Source organism: Oncorhynchus nerka, unplaced genomic scaffold (genome assembly GCF_034236695.1).
Source record: "Oncorhynchus nerka isolate Pitt River unplaced genomic scaffold, Oner_Uvic_2.0 unplaced_scaffold_1074, whole genome shotgun sequence".
NCBI classification, from domain to species: domain Eukaryota; kingdom Metazoa; phylum Chordata; class Actinopteri; order Salmoniformes; family Salmonidae; genus Oncorhynchus; species Oncorhynchus nerka.
This window is the reverse complement of record NW_027040237.1, coordinates 180,776-196,065: the sequence shown is the minus strand read 5'-3', so window position 1 is coordinate 196,065 and position 15,290 is coordinate 180,776. Positions and strand designations below refer to the sequence as shown.

The 15,290-nt window shown below is 35.3% G+C and overlaps 1 protein-coding gene across 1 annotated transcript in view; it reads right to left on the bottom strand.

The window, feature by feature from the left end:
* Positions 1–627: 627 nt before the first annotated feature.
* The window catches only part of LOC135570145 (Fc receptor-like protein 5), a 42,594-nt gene continuing 27,931 nt past the window's right edge, over positions 628–15,290 (bottom strand). The window contains exon 4 of the mRNA XM_065016222.1: positions 628–686. Within this exon, the coding sequence (XP_064872294.1) occupies positions 649–686 (38 nt within the window). The 3' untranslated portion in view covers positions 628–648. The remainder of the gene's footprint in view (positions 687–15,290) is intronic.

The following is a 15,290-nucleotide window of genomic DNA, read 5'->3' as shown; positions in this document are numbered from 1 at the left end:
TGTATTTACCGTAGGTTTAATGGATGTATTTACCGTAGGTTTAATGGATGTATTTACCGTAGGTTTAATGGATGTATTTACCGTAGGTTTAATGGATGTATTTACCGTAGGCTTAATGGATGTATTTACCGTAGGTTTAATGGATGTATTTACCGTAGGTTTAATGGATGTATTTACCGTAGGTTTAATGGATGTATTTACCGTAGGTTTCAAATGGATGTATTTACCGTAGGTTTAATGGAAATATTTACCGTAGGTTTCATGGATGTATTTACCGTAGGTTTAATGGATGTATTTACCGTAGGTTTAATGGATGTATTTACCGTAGGTGCTTAATGGATGTATTTACCGTAGGTTTAATGGATGTATTTACCGTAGGCTTCAGCTTAATGGATGTATTTACCGTAGGTTTCAGCTTAATGGTACAAAGAGGGATTTAATTCACACCTGTCAGAGTCATCCGTCTCTCCGATGATTCTCCTTCAGAGTTGGAACACTTGTAGAGTCCTTCGTCTGACCTGGATACTGCAGGAATGGTCATCTCTCCCGTAGTCTCAGTCCTGACGAGGGATCCATCTTTGTAGAAATCGGCTGTGAGGTTTGAGGGAGTTCCTGATATCTGCATCGGAGTCACAGAATCTCCCTCAGTCACAGGAAGGCAGGGCTCTCCAGGATCACAGCTCCAGCTGTATATAATATATAAACATCATATATAAACAGGGCTTTCCAGGATCACAGCTCCAGCTGTATATAATATATAAACATCATATATAAACAGGTCTCTCCAGGATCACAGCTCCATCTGTATATAATATATAAACATCATATATAAACAGGTCTCTCCAGGATCACAGCTCCAGCTGTATATAATATATAAACAGGTCTCTCCAGGATCACAGCTCCAGCTGTATATAATATATAAACATCATATATAAACAGGTCTCTCCAGGATCACAGCTCCAGCTGTATATAATATATAAACATCATATATAAACAGGTCTCTCCAGGATCACAGCTCCATCTGTATATAATATATAAACATCATATATAAACAGGTCTCTCCAGGATCACAGCTCCAGCTGTATATAATATATAAACATCATATATAAACAGGTCTCTCCAGGATCACAGCTCCAGCTGTAGATAATATATAAACAGGTCTCTCCAGGATCACAGCTCCAGCTGTATATAATATATAAACATCATATATAAACAGGTCTCTCCAGGATCACAGCTCCAGCTGTATATAATATATAAACATCATATATAAACAGGACTCTCCAGGATCACAGCTCCATCTGTATATAATATATAAACATCATATATAAACAGGTCTCTCCAGGATCACAGCTCCAGCTGTATATAATATATAAACAGGTCTCTCCAGGATCACAGCTCCAGCTGTATATAATATATAAACAGGTCTCTCCAGGATCACAGCTCCAGCTGTATATAATATATAAACAGGTCTCTCCAGGATCACAGCTCCAGCTGTATATCATATATAAACATCATATATAAACAGGTCTCTCCAGGATCACAGCTCCATCTGTATATAATATATAAACAGGTCTCTCCAGGATCACAGCTCCAGCTGTATATAATATATAAACATCATATATAAACAGGGCTCTCCAGGATCACAGCTCCAGCTGTATATAATATATAAACAGGGCTCTCCAGGATCACAGCTCCAGCTGTATATAATATATTAACATCATATATAAACAGGGCCCTCCAGGATCACAGCCCCATCTGTATATAATATATAAACATCATATATAAACAGGGCTCTCCAGGATCACAGCTCCAGTTGTGTATAATATATAAACATCATATATAAACAGGTCTCTCCAGGATCACAGCTCCATCTGTATATAATATATTAACATCATATATAAACAGGGCTCTCCAGGATCACAGCCCCATCTGTATATAATATATTAACATCATATATAAACAGGGCTCTCCAGGATCACAGCCCCATCTGTATATAATATATAAACATCATATATAAACAGGGCTCTCCAGGATCACAGCCCCATCTGTATATAATATATAAACATCATATATAAACAGGTCTCTCCAGGATCACAGCTCCATCTGTATATAATATATAAACAGGTCTCTCCAGGATCACAGCTCCAGCTGTATATAATATATAAACAGGTCTCTCCAGGATCACAGCTCCAGCTGTATATAATATATAAACAGGTCTCTCCAGGATCACAGCTCCAGCTGTATATAATATATAAACATCATATATAAACAGGTCTCTCCAGGATCACAGCTCCAGCTGTATATAATATATAAACATCATATATAAACAGGTCTCTTCAGGATCACAGCCCCAGCTGTATATAATATATAAACATCATATATAAACAGGTCTCTCCAGGATCACAGCCCCATCTGTATATAATATATAAACAGGTCTCTCCAGGATCACAGCTCCAGCTGTATATAATATATAAACAGGTCTCTCCAGGGTCACAGCTCCAGCTGTATATAATATATAAACAGGTCTCTCCAGGATCACAGCTCCATCTGTAGATAATATATAAACATCATATATAAACAGGGCTCTCCAGGATCACAGCTCCATCTGTATATAATATATAAACATCATATATAAACAGGTCTCTCCAGGATCACTGCTCCAGCTGTATATAATATATAAACATCATATATAAACAGGTCTCTCCAGGATCACAGCTCCAGCTGTATATAATATATAAACAGGTCTCTCCAGGATCACAGCTCCATCTGTATATAATATATAAACAGGTCTCTCCAGGATCACAGCTCCAGCTGTATATAATATATAAACAGGTCTCTCCAGGATCACAGCTCCAGCTGTAGATAATATATAAACAGGTCTCTCCAGGATCACAGCTCCATCTGTATATAATATATAAACATCATATATAAACAGGGCTCTCCAGGATCACAGCTCCAGCTGTATATAATATATAAACAGGTCTCTCCAGGATCACAGCTCCAGCTGTATATAATATATAAACAGGTCTCTCCAGGATCACAGCTCCAGCTGTATATAATATATAAACATCATATATAAACAGGTCTCTCCAGGATCACAGCTCCAGCTGTATATAATATATAAACATCATATATAAACAGGTCTCTCCAGGATCACAGCTCCAGCTGTATATAATATATAAACATCATATATAAACAGGTCTCTCCAGGATCACAGCTCCAGCTGTATATAATATATAAACAGGTCTCTCCAGGATCACAGCTCCAGCTGTATATAATATATAAACAGGTCTCTCCAGGATCACAGCTCCAGCTGTATATAATATATAAACAGGTCTCTCCAGGATCACAGCTCCAGCTGTATATAATATATAAACATCATATATAAACAGGTCTCTCCAGGATCACAGCTCCATCTGTATATAATATATAAACATCATATATAAACAGGTCTCTCCAGGATCACAGCTCCAGCTGTATATAATATATAAACATCATATATAAACAGGTCTCTCCAGGATCACAGCTCCAGCTGTATATAATATATAAACATCATATATAAACAGGTCTCTCCAGGATCACAGCTCCAGGTCTGTATATAATATATAAACATCATATATAAACAGGTCTCTCCAGGATCACAGCTCCAGCTGTATATAATATATAAACATCATATATAAACAGGTCTCTCCAGGATCACAGCTCCAGCTGTATATAATATATAAACAGGTCTCTCCAGGATCACAGCTCCAGCTGTATATAATATATAAACATCATATATAAACAGGGCTCTCCAGGATCACAGCTCCAGCTGTATATAATATATAAACAGGTCTCTCCAGGATCACAGCTCCAGCTGTATATAATATATAAACATCATATATAAACAGGTCTCTCCAGGATCACAGCTCCAGCTGTATATAATATATAAACATCATATATAAACAGGGCTCTCCAGGATCACAGCTCCAGCTGTATATAATATATAAACATCATATATAAACAGGTCTCTCCAGGATCACAGCTCCAGCTGTATATAATATATAAACATCATATATAAACAGGTCTCTCCAGGATCACAGCTCCAGCTGTATATAATATATAAACAGGTCTCTCCAGGATCACAGCTCCAGCTGTATATAATATATAAACAGGTCTCTCCAGGATCACAGCTCCATCTGTATATAATATATAAACATCATATATAAACAGGTCCCTCCAGGATCACAGCTCCAGCTGTATATAATATATAAACATCATATATCAACAGGTCTCTCCAGGATCACAGCTCCAGCTGTATATAATATATAAACAGGTCTCTCCAGCTCCAGCTGTATAATATATAAACAGGTCTCTCCAGGATCACAGCTCCATCTGTATATAATATATAAACATCATATATAAACAGGTCTCTCCAGGATCACAGCTCCATCTGTATATAATATATAAACATCATATATAAACAGGTCTCTCCAGGATCACAGCTCCAGCTGTATATATATATAAACATCATATATAAACAGGTCTCTCCAGGATCACAGCTCCAGCTGTATATAATATATAAACATCATATATAAACAGGTCTCTCCAGGATCACAGCTCCAGCTGTATATAATATATAAACATCAGGATCATATAAACAGGTCTCTCCAGGATCACAGCTCCAGCTGTATATAATATATAAACAGGTCTCTCCAGGATCACATATAATATATAAACTCCATGTATATAATATATAAACAGGTCTCTCCAGGATCACAGCTCCAGCTGTATATAATATATAAACAGGTCTCTCCAGGATCACAGCTCCAGCTGTATATAATATATAAACATCATATATAAACAGGTCTCTCCAGGATCACAGCTCCAGCTGTATATAATATATAAACATCATATATAAACAGGTCTCTCCAGGATCACAGCTCCAGCTGTATATAATATATAAACATCATATATAAAATATATAAACAGGTCTCTCCAGGATCACAGCTCCAGCTGTATATAATATATAAACATCATAATAAACAGGTCTCTCCAGGATCACAGCTCCAGCTGTATATAATATATAAACAGGTCTCTCCAGGATCACAGCTCCATCTGTATAATATATAAACATCATATATAAACAGGTCTCTCCAGGATCACAGCTCCAGCTGTATATAATATATAAACATCATATATAAACAGGTCTCTCCAGGATCACAGCTCCAGCTGTATATAATATATAAACATCAATATAAAACAGGTCTCTCCAGGATCACAGCTCCAGCTGTATATAATATAAAACATCATATATAAACAGGTCTCTCCAGGATCACAGCTCCAGCTGTATATAATATATAAACATCATATATAAACAGGTCTCTCCAGGATCACAGCTCCAGCTGTATATAATATATAAACAGGTCTCTCCAGGATCACAGCTCATGTATATAAACAGGTCTCTCCAGGATCACAGCTCCAGCTGTATATAATATATAAACAGGTCTCTCCAGGATCACAGCTCCAGCTGTATATAATATATAAACATCATATATAAACAGGTCTCTCCAGGATCACAGCTCCAGCTGTATATAATATATAAACATCATATATAAACAGGTCTCTCCAGGATCACAGCTCCAGCTGTATATAATATATAAACAGGTCTCTCCAGGATCACAGCTCCAGCTGTATATAATATATAAACATCATATATAAACAGGTCTCTCCAGGATCACAGCTCCAGCTGTATATAATATATAAACATCATATATAAACAGGTCTCTCCAGGATCACAGCTCCAGCTGTATATAATATATAAACAGGTCTCTCCAGGATCACAGCTCCAGCTGTATATAATATATAAACATCATATATAAACAGGTCTCTCCAGGATCACAGCTCCAGCTGTATATAAAACATCATATATAAACATCAGGTCTCTCCAGGATCACAGCTCCAGCTGTATATAATATATAAACATCAACAGGTCTCTCCAGGATCACAGCTCCAGCTGTATATAATATATAAACAGGTCTCTCCAGGATCACAGCTCCAGCTGTAGATAATATATAAACAGGTCTCTCCAGGATCACAGCTCCATCTGTATATAATATATAAACATCATATATAAACAGGTCTCTCCAGGATCACAGCTCCAGCTGCATATAATATATATACAGGTCTCTCCAGGATCACAGCTCCAGCTGTATATAATATATAAACATCATCTATAAACAGGGCTCTCCAGGATCACAGCTCCAGCTGTATATCATATATAAACATCATCTATAAACAGGTCTCTCCAGGATCACAGCTCCAGCTGTATATAATATATAAACATCATCTATAAACAGGGCTCTCCAGGATCACAGCTCCAGCTGTATTTAATATATAAACAGGTCTCTCCAGGATCACAGCTCCAGCTGTATATAATATATAAACAGGTCTCGCCAGGATCACAGCTCCAGCTGTATATAATATATAAACATCATATATAAACAGGTCTCTCCAGGATCACAGCTCCAGCTGTATATAATATATAAACATCAGGATCATCCAGCTGTATATAATATATAAACAGGTCTCTCCAGGATCACAGCTCCAGCTGTATATAATATATAAACAGGTCTCTCCAGGATCACAGCTCCAGCTGTATATAATATATAAACAGGTCTCTCCAGGATCACAGCTCCAGCTGTATATAATATATAAACATCATATATAAACAGGTCTCTCCAGGATCACAGCTCCAGCTGTATATAATATATAAACATCATATATAAACAGGTCTCTCCAGGATCACAGCTCCAGCTGTATATAATATATAAACAGGTCTCTCCAGGATCACAGCTCCAGCTGTAGATAATATATAAACAGGTCTCTCCAGGATCACAGCTCCATCTGTATATAATATATAAACATCATATATAAACAGGTCTCTCCAGGATCACAGCTCCAGCTGTATATAATATATAAACAGGTCTCTCCAGGATCACAGCTCCAGCTGTATATAATATATAAACATCATATATAAACAGGTCTCTCCAGGATCACAGCTCCAGCTGTATATAATATATAAACATCATATATAAACAGGTCTCTCCAGGATCACAGCTCCAGCTGTATATAATATATAAACATCACATATAAACAGGTCTCTCCAGGATCACAGCTCCAGCTGTATATAATATATAAACATCATCTATAAACAGGTCTCTCCAGGATCACAGCTCCAGCTGTATATATCATATATAAACAGGTCTCTCCAGGATCACAGCTCCAGCATATATATATAAACAGGTCTCTCCAGGATCACAGCTCCAGCTGTATATAATATATAAACATCATATATAAACAGGTCTCTCCAGGATCACAGCTCCAGCTGTATATAATATATAAACAGGTCTCTCCAGGATCACAGCTCCAGCTGTATATAATATATAAACATCATATATAAACAGGTCTCTCCAGGATCACAGCTCCAGCTGTATATAATATATAAACATCATATATAAACAGGTCTCTCCAGGATCACAGCTCCCAGCTGTATATAATATATAAACATCATATATAAACAGGTCTCTCCAGGATCACAGCTCCATCTGTATATAATATATAAACATCATATATAAACAGGTCTCTCCAGGATCACAGCTCCAGCTGTATATAATATATAAACATCATATATAAACAGGTCTCTCCAGGATCACAGCTCCAGCTGTATATAATATATAAACATCATATATAAACAGGTCTCTCCAGGATCACAGCTCCAGCTGTATATAATATATAAACAGGTCTCATCCAGCTGTATATAATATATAAACATATATAAACAGGTCTCTCCAGGATCACAGCTCCAGCTGTATATAATATATAAACATCATATATAAACAGGTCTCTCCAGGATCACAGCTCCATCTGTATATAATATATAAACAGGTCTCTCCAGGATCACAGCTCCAGCTGTATATAATATATAAACAGGTCTCTCCAGGATCACAGCTCCAGCTGTATATAATATATAAACATCATATATAAACAGGTCTCTCCAGGATCACAGCTCCATCTGTATATAATATATAAACATCATATATAAACAGGTCTCTCCAGGATCACAGCTCCAGCTGTATATAATATATAAACATCATATATAAACAGGGCTCTCCAGGATCACAACTCCAGCTGTATATAATATATAAACATCATATATTAACAGGGCTCTCCAGGATCACAGCTCCAGCTGTATATAATATATAAACAGGTCTCTCCAGGATCACAGCTCCATCTGTATATAATATATAAACAGGTCTCTCCAGGATCACAGCTCCAGCTGTATATAATATATAAACAGGTCTCTCCAGGATCACAGCTCCAGCTGTATATAATATATAAACAGGTCTCTCCAGGATCACAGCTCCATCTGTATATAATATATAAACAGGTCTCTCCAGGATCAACATATAATATATAAACAGGTCTCTCCAGGATCACAGCTCCATCTGTATATAATATATAAACATCATATATAAACAGGTCTCTCCAGGATCACAGCTCCAGCTGTATATAATATATAAACAGGTCTCTCCAGGATCACAGCCCCATCTGTATATAATATATAAACAGGTCTCTCCAGGATCACAGCCCCATCTGTATATAATATATAAACAGGTCTTTCCAGGATCACAGCTCCAGCTGTATATAATATATAAACATCATATATAAATAGGATCACAGCTCCAGCTGTATATAATATATAAACATCATATATAAACAGGTCTCTCCAGGATCACAACTCCAGCTGTATATAATATATAAACAGGTCTCTCCAGGATCACAGCTCCATCTGTATATAATATATTAACATCATATATAAACAGGGCTCTCCAGGATCACAGCTCCATCTATATATACTATATAAACATCATATATAAACAGGTCTCTCCAGGATCACAGCTCCAGCTGTATATAATATATAAACATCATATATAAACAGGTCTCTCCAGGATCACAACTCCAGCTGTATATAATATATAAACATCATATATAAACAGGTCTCTCCAGGATCACAGCTCCAGCTGTATATAATATATAAACATCATATATAAACAGGTCTCTCCAGGATCACAGCTCCAGCTGTATATAATATATAAACAGGTCTCTCCAGGATCACAGCTCCATCTGTATATAATATATAAACATCATATATAAACAGGTCTCTCCAGGATCACAGCTCCAGCTGTATATAATATATAAACATCATATATAAACAGGGCTCTCCAGGATCACAGCTCCAGCTGTATATAATATATAAACAGGTCTCTCCAGGACCACAGCTCCATCTGTATATAATATATAAACATAATATATAAACAGGTCTCTCCAGGATCACAGCTCCAGCTGTATATAATATATAATCATCATATATAAACAGGCCTCTCCAGGATCACAGCTCCAGCTGTATATAATATATAAACAGGTCTCTCCAGGATCACAGCTCCAGCTGTATATAATATATAAACATCATATATAAACAGGTCTCTCCAGGATCACAGCCCCAGCTGTATATAATATATAAACATCATATATAAACAGGCCTCTCCAGGATCACAGCTCCAGCTGTAGATAATATATAAACATCATATATAAACAGGGCTCTCCAGGATCACAGCTCCATCTATATATAATATATAAACATCATATATAAACAGGTCTCTCCAGGATCACAGCTCCAGCTGTATATAATATATAAACATCATATATAAACAGGTCTCTCCAGGATCACAGCTCCATCTGTATATAATATATAAACATCATATATAAACAGGTCTCTCCAGGATCACAGCTCCATCTGTATATAATATATAAACAGGTCTCTCCAGGATCACAGCTCCAGCTGTATATAATATATAAACAGGCCTCTCCAGGATCACAGCTCCAGCTGTATATAATATATAAACATCATATATAAACAGGTCTTCCAGGATCACAGCTCCATCTGGATATATAATATATAAACAGGTCTCTCCAGGTTTAATGTATATATATATAAACAGGTCTCTCCAGGATTTTCCAGCTGTATATAATATTAAACATCATATATAAACAGGTCTCTCCAGGTCACAGCTCCAGCTGTATGGATAAACATATATATAAACAGGTCTCTCCAGGATCACAGCTCCAGCTTATATAATATATAAACATCATATTAAACAGGGTCTCCAGGATCAAAGCTCCAGGTTTCAATATATAAACATCATATTTAAACAGGTTTAAGGATCACAGCTCCAGGTATTAATATATATATTTACCGGATCAGGTTTTAATGGATGTATTTAAACAGGTCTTCCAGGATGTATTTCCCAGCTGTTTAATGGATGTATTTATAAACAGGTTTCATGGATCACAGCTTTAGGATGTATTTAAACAGGTTCAATATTAAACATCATATATAAACAGGTCTTCAGGATCAGGATCATTTAGCTCCAGGTTAATGGATATATACCGTAGGTTTAATGGATGTATTTACCGTAGGTTTCAACTTAATGGATGTATTTACCGTAGGTTTAATGGATGTATTTACCGTAGGTTTAATGGATGTAGGTTTTAATGGATGTATTTACCGTAGGTTTTAATGGATGTATTTACCGTAGGTTTAATGGATGTATTTACCGTAGGTTTTAATGGATGTATTTACCGTAGGTTTAATGGATGTATTTACCGTAGGTTTAATGGATGTATTTACCGTAGGTTTTAATGGATGTATTTACCGTAGGTTTAATGGATGTATTTACCGTAGGTTTAATTGATGTATTTACCGTAGGTTTAATGGATGTATTTACCGTAGGTTTCAACTTAATGGATGTATTTACCGTAGGTTTAATGGATGTATTTACCGTAGGTTTAATGGATGTATTTACCGTAGGTTTAATGGATGTATTTACCGTAGGTTTAATGGATGTATTTACCGTAGGTTTAATGGATGTATTTACCGTAGGTTTAATGGATGTATTTACCGTAGGTTTAATGGATGTATTTACCGTAGGTTTAATGGATGTATTTACCGTAGGTTTCAGTTTAATGGATGTATTTACCGTAGGTTTCAACTTAATGGATGTATTTACCGTAGGTTTAATGGATGTATTTACCGTAGGTTTAATGGATGTATTTACCGTAGGTTTCAACTTAATGGATGTATTTACCGTAGGTTTAATGGATGTATTTACCGTAGGTTTAATGGATGTATTTACCGTAGGTTTAATGGATGTATTTACCGTAGGTTTCAACTTAATGGATGTATTTACCGTAGGTTTCAACTTAATGGATGTATTTACCGTAGGTTTAATGGATGTATTTACCGTAGGTTTAATGGATGTATTTACCGTAGGTTCAATGGATGTATTTACCGTTTTAATGGATGTATTTACCGTAGGTTTAATGGATGTATTTACCGTAGGTTTCAACTTAATGGATGTATTTACCGTAGGTTTAATGGATGTATTTACCGTAGGTTTAATGGATGTATTTACCGTAGGTTTAATGGATGTATTTACCGTAGGTTTCAACTTAATGGATGTATTTACCGTAGGTTTAATGGATGTATTTACCGTAGGTTTCAACTTAATGGATGTATTTACCGTAGGTTTAATGGATGTATTTACCGTAGGTTTAATGGATGTATTTACCGTAGGTTTAATGGATGTATTTACCGTAGGTTTAATGGATGTATTTACCGTAGGTTTAATGGATGTATTTACCGTAGGTTTAATGGATGTATTTACCGTGGTTTCAATGGATGTTTTACCGTAGGTTTAATGGATGTATTTACCGTAGGTTTAATGGATGTATTTACCGTAGGTTTTAATGGATGTATTTACCGTAGGTTTAATGGATGTATTTACCGTAGGTTTAATGGATGTATTTACCGTAGGTTTAATGGATGTATTTACCGTAGGTTTAATGGATGTATTTACCGTAGGTTTAATGGATGTATTTACCGTAGGTTTAATGGATGTATTTACCGTAGGTTTAATGGATGTATTTACCGTAGGTTTCAACTTAATGGATGTATTTACCGTAGGTTTAATGGATGTATTTACCGTAGGTTTAATGGATGTATTTACCGTAGGTTTAATGGATGTATTTACCGTAGGTTTAATGGATGTATTTACCGTAGGTTTAATGGATGTATTTACCGTAGGTTTAATGGATGTATTTACCGTAGGTTTAATGGATGTATTTACCGTAGGTTTAATGGATGTATTTACCGTAGGTTTCAATTTTTAATGGATGTATTTACCGTAGGTTTAATGGATGTATTTACCGTAGGTTTAATGGATGTATTTACCGTAGGTTTAATGGATGTATTTACCGTAGGTTTAATGGATGTATTTACCGTAGGTTTCAACTTAATGGATGTATTTACCGTAGGTTTCAACTTAATGGATGTATTTACCGTAGGTTTAATGGATGTATTTACCGTAGGTTTAATGGATGTATTTACCGTAGGTTTAATGGATGTATTTACCGTAGGTTTAATGGATGTATTTACCGTAGGTTTTTAATGGATGTATTTACCGTAGGTTTTAATGGATGTATTTACCGTAGGTTTTAATGGATGTATTTACCGTAGGTTTAATGGATGTATTTACCGTAGGTTTTAATGGATGTATTTACCGTAGGTTTTAATGGATGTATTTACCGTAGGTTTTAATGGATGTATTTACCGTAGGTTTTTAATGGATGTATTTACCGTAGGTTTAATGGATGTATTTACCGTAGGTTTAATGGATGTATTTACCGTAGGTTTAATGGATGTATTTACCGTAGGTTTAATGGATGTATTTACCGTAGGTTTAATGGATGTATTTACCGTAGGTTTAATGGATGTATTTACCGTAGGTTTAATGGATGTATTTACCGTAGGTTTTTAATGGATGTATTTACCGTAGGTTTAATGGATGTATTTACCGTAGGTTTTTAATGGATGTATTTACCGTAGGTTTAATGGATTATTTACCGTAGGTTTAATGGATGTATTTACCGTAGGTTTAATGGATGTATTTACCGTAGGTTTAATGGATGTATTTACCGTAGGTTTAATGGATGTATTTACCGTAGGTTTAATGGATGTATTTACCGTAGGTTTAATGGATGTATTTACCGTAGGTTTAATGGATGTATTTACCGTAGGTTTAATGGATGTATTTACCGTAGGTTTAATGGATGTATTTACCGTAGGTTTAATGGATGTATTTACCGTAGGTTTAATGGATGTATTTACCGTAGGTTTAATGGATGTATTTACCGTAGGTTTAATGGATGTATTTACCGTAGGTTTAATGGATGTATTTACCGTAGGTTTTAATGGATGTATTTACCGTAGGTTTCAACTAATGGATGTATTTAATGGTTTAATGGATGTATTTACCGTAGGTTTAATGGATGTATTTACCGTAGGTTTAATGGATGTATTTACCGTAGGTTTCAACTTAATGGATGTATTTACCGTTTTAATGGTTTTAATGGATGTATTTTACCGTAGGTTTAATGGATGTATTTACCGTAGGTTTAATGGATGTATTTACCGTTTAATGGTTTTCAATTTAATGGATGTATTTACCGTAGGTTTAATGGATGTATTTACCGTAGGTTTAATGGATGTATTTACCGTAGGTTTAATGGATGTATTTACCGTAGGTTTTAATGGATGTATTTACCGTAGGTTTAATGGATGTATTTACCGTAGGTTTAATGGATGTATTTACCGTAGGTTTAATGGATGTATTTACCGTAGGTTTAATGGATGTATTTACCGTAGGTTTAATGGATGTATTTACCGTAGGTTTAATGGATGTATTTACCGTAGGTTTAATGGATGTATTTACCGTAGGTTTAATGGATGTATTTACCGTAGGTTTAATGGATGTATTTACCGTAGGTTTAATGGATGTATTTACCGTAGGTTTAATGGATGTATTTACCGTAGGTTTAATGGATGTATTTACTGTAGGTTTAATGGATGTATTTACCGTAGGTTTCAACTTAATGGATGTATTTACCGTAGGTTTAATGGATGTATTTACCGTAGGTTTAATGGATGTATTTACCGTAGGTTTAATGGATGTATTTACCGTAGGTTTAATGGATGTATTTACCGTAGGTTTAATGGATGTATTTACCGTAGGTTTAATGGATGTATTTACCGTAGGTTTAATGGATGTATTTACCGTAGGTTTAATGGATGTATTTACCGTAGGTTTAATGGATGTATTTACCGTAGGTTTAATGGATGTATTTACCGTAGGTTTTAATGGATGTATTTACCGTAGGTTTAATGGATGTATTTACCGTAGGTTTAATGGATGTATTTACCGTAGGTTTAATGGATGTATTTACCGTAGGTTTTAATGGATGTATTTACCGTAGGTTTAATGGATGTATTTACCGTAGGTTTAATGGATGTATTTACCGTAGGTTTAATGGATGTATTTACCGTAGGTTTTTAATGGATGTATTTACCGTAGGTTTAATGGATGTATTTACCGTAGGTTTTTAATGGATGTATTTACCGTAGGTTTTAATGGATGTATTTACCGTGGTTTAATGGATGTATTTACCGTAGGTTTAATGGATGTATTTACCGTAGGTTTAATGGATGTATTTACCGTAGGTTTTTAATGGATGTATTTACCGTAGGTTTAATGGATGTATTTACCGTAGGTTTAATGGATGTATTTACCGTAGGTTTAATGGATGTATTTACCGTAGGTTTAATGGATGTATTTACCGTAGGTTTAATGGATGTATTTACCGTAGGTTTAATGGATGTATTTACCGTAGGTTTAATGGATGTATTTACCGTAGGTTTAATGGATGTATTTACCGTAGGTTTTAATGGATGTATTTACCGTAGGTTTAATGGATGTATTTACCGTAGGTTTTAATGGATGTATTTACCGTAGGTTTAATGGATGTTTTACCGTAGGTTTTAATGGATGTATTTACCGTAGGTTTCAATGGATGTATTTACCGTGGGTTTAATGGATGTATTTACCGTAGGTTTCAACTTAATGGATGTATTTACCGTAGGTTTAATGGATGTATTTACCGTAGGTTTAATGGATGTATTTACCGTAGGTTTAATGGATGTATTTACCGTAGGTTTAATGGATGTATTTACCGTAGGTTTAATGGATGTATTTACCGTAGGTTTAATGGATGTATTTACCGTAGGTTTAATGGATGTGTATTTACCGTAGGTTTTAATGGATGTATTTACCGTAGGTTTAATGGATGTATTTACC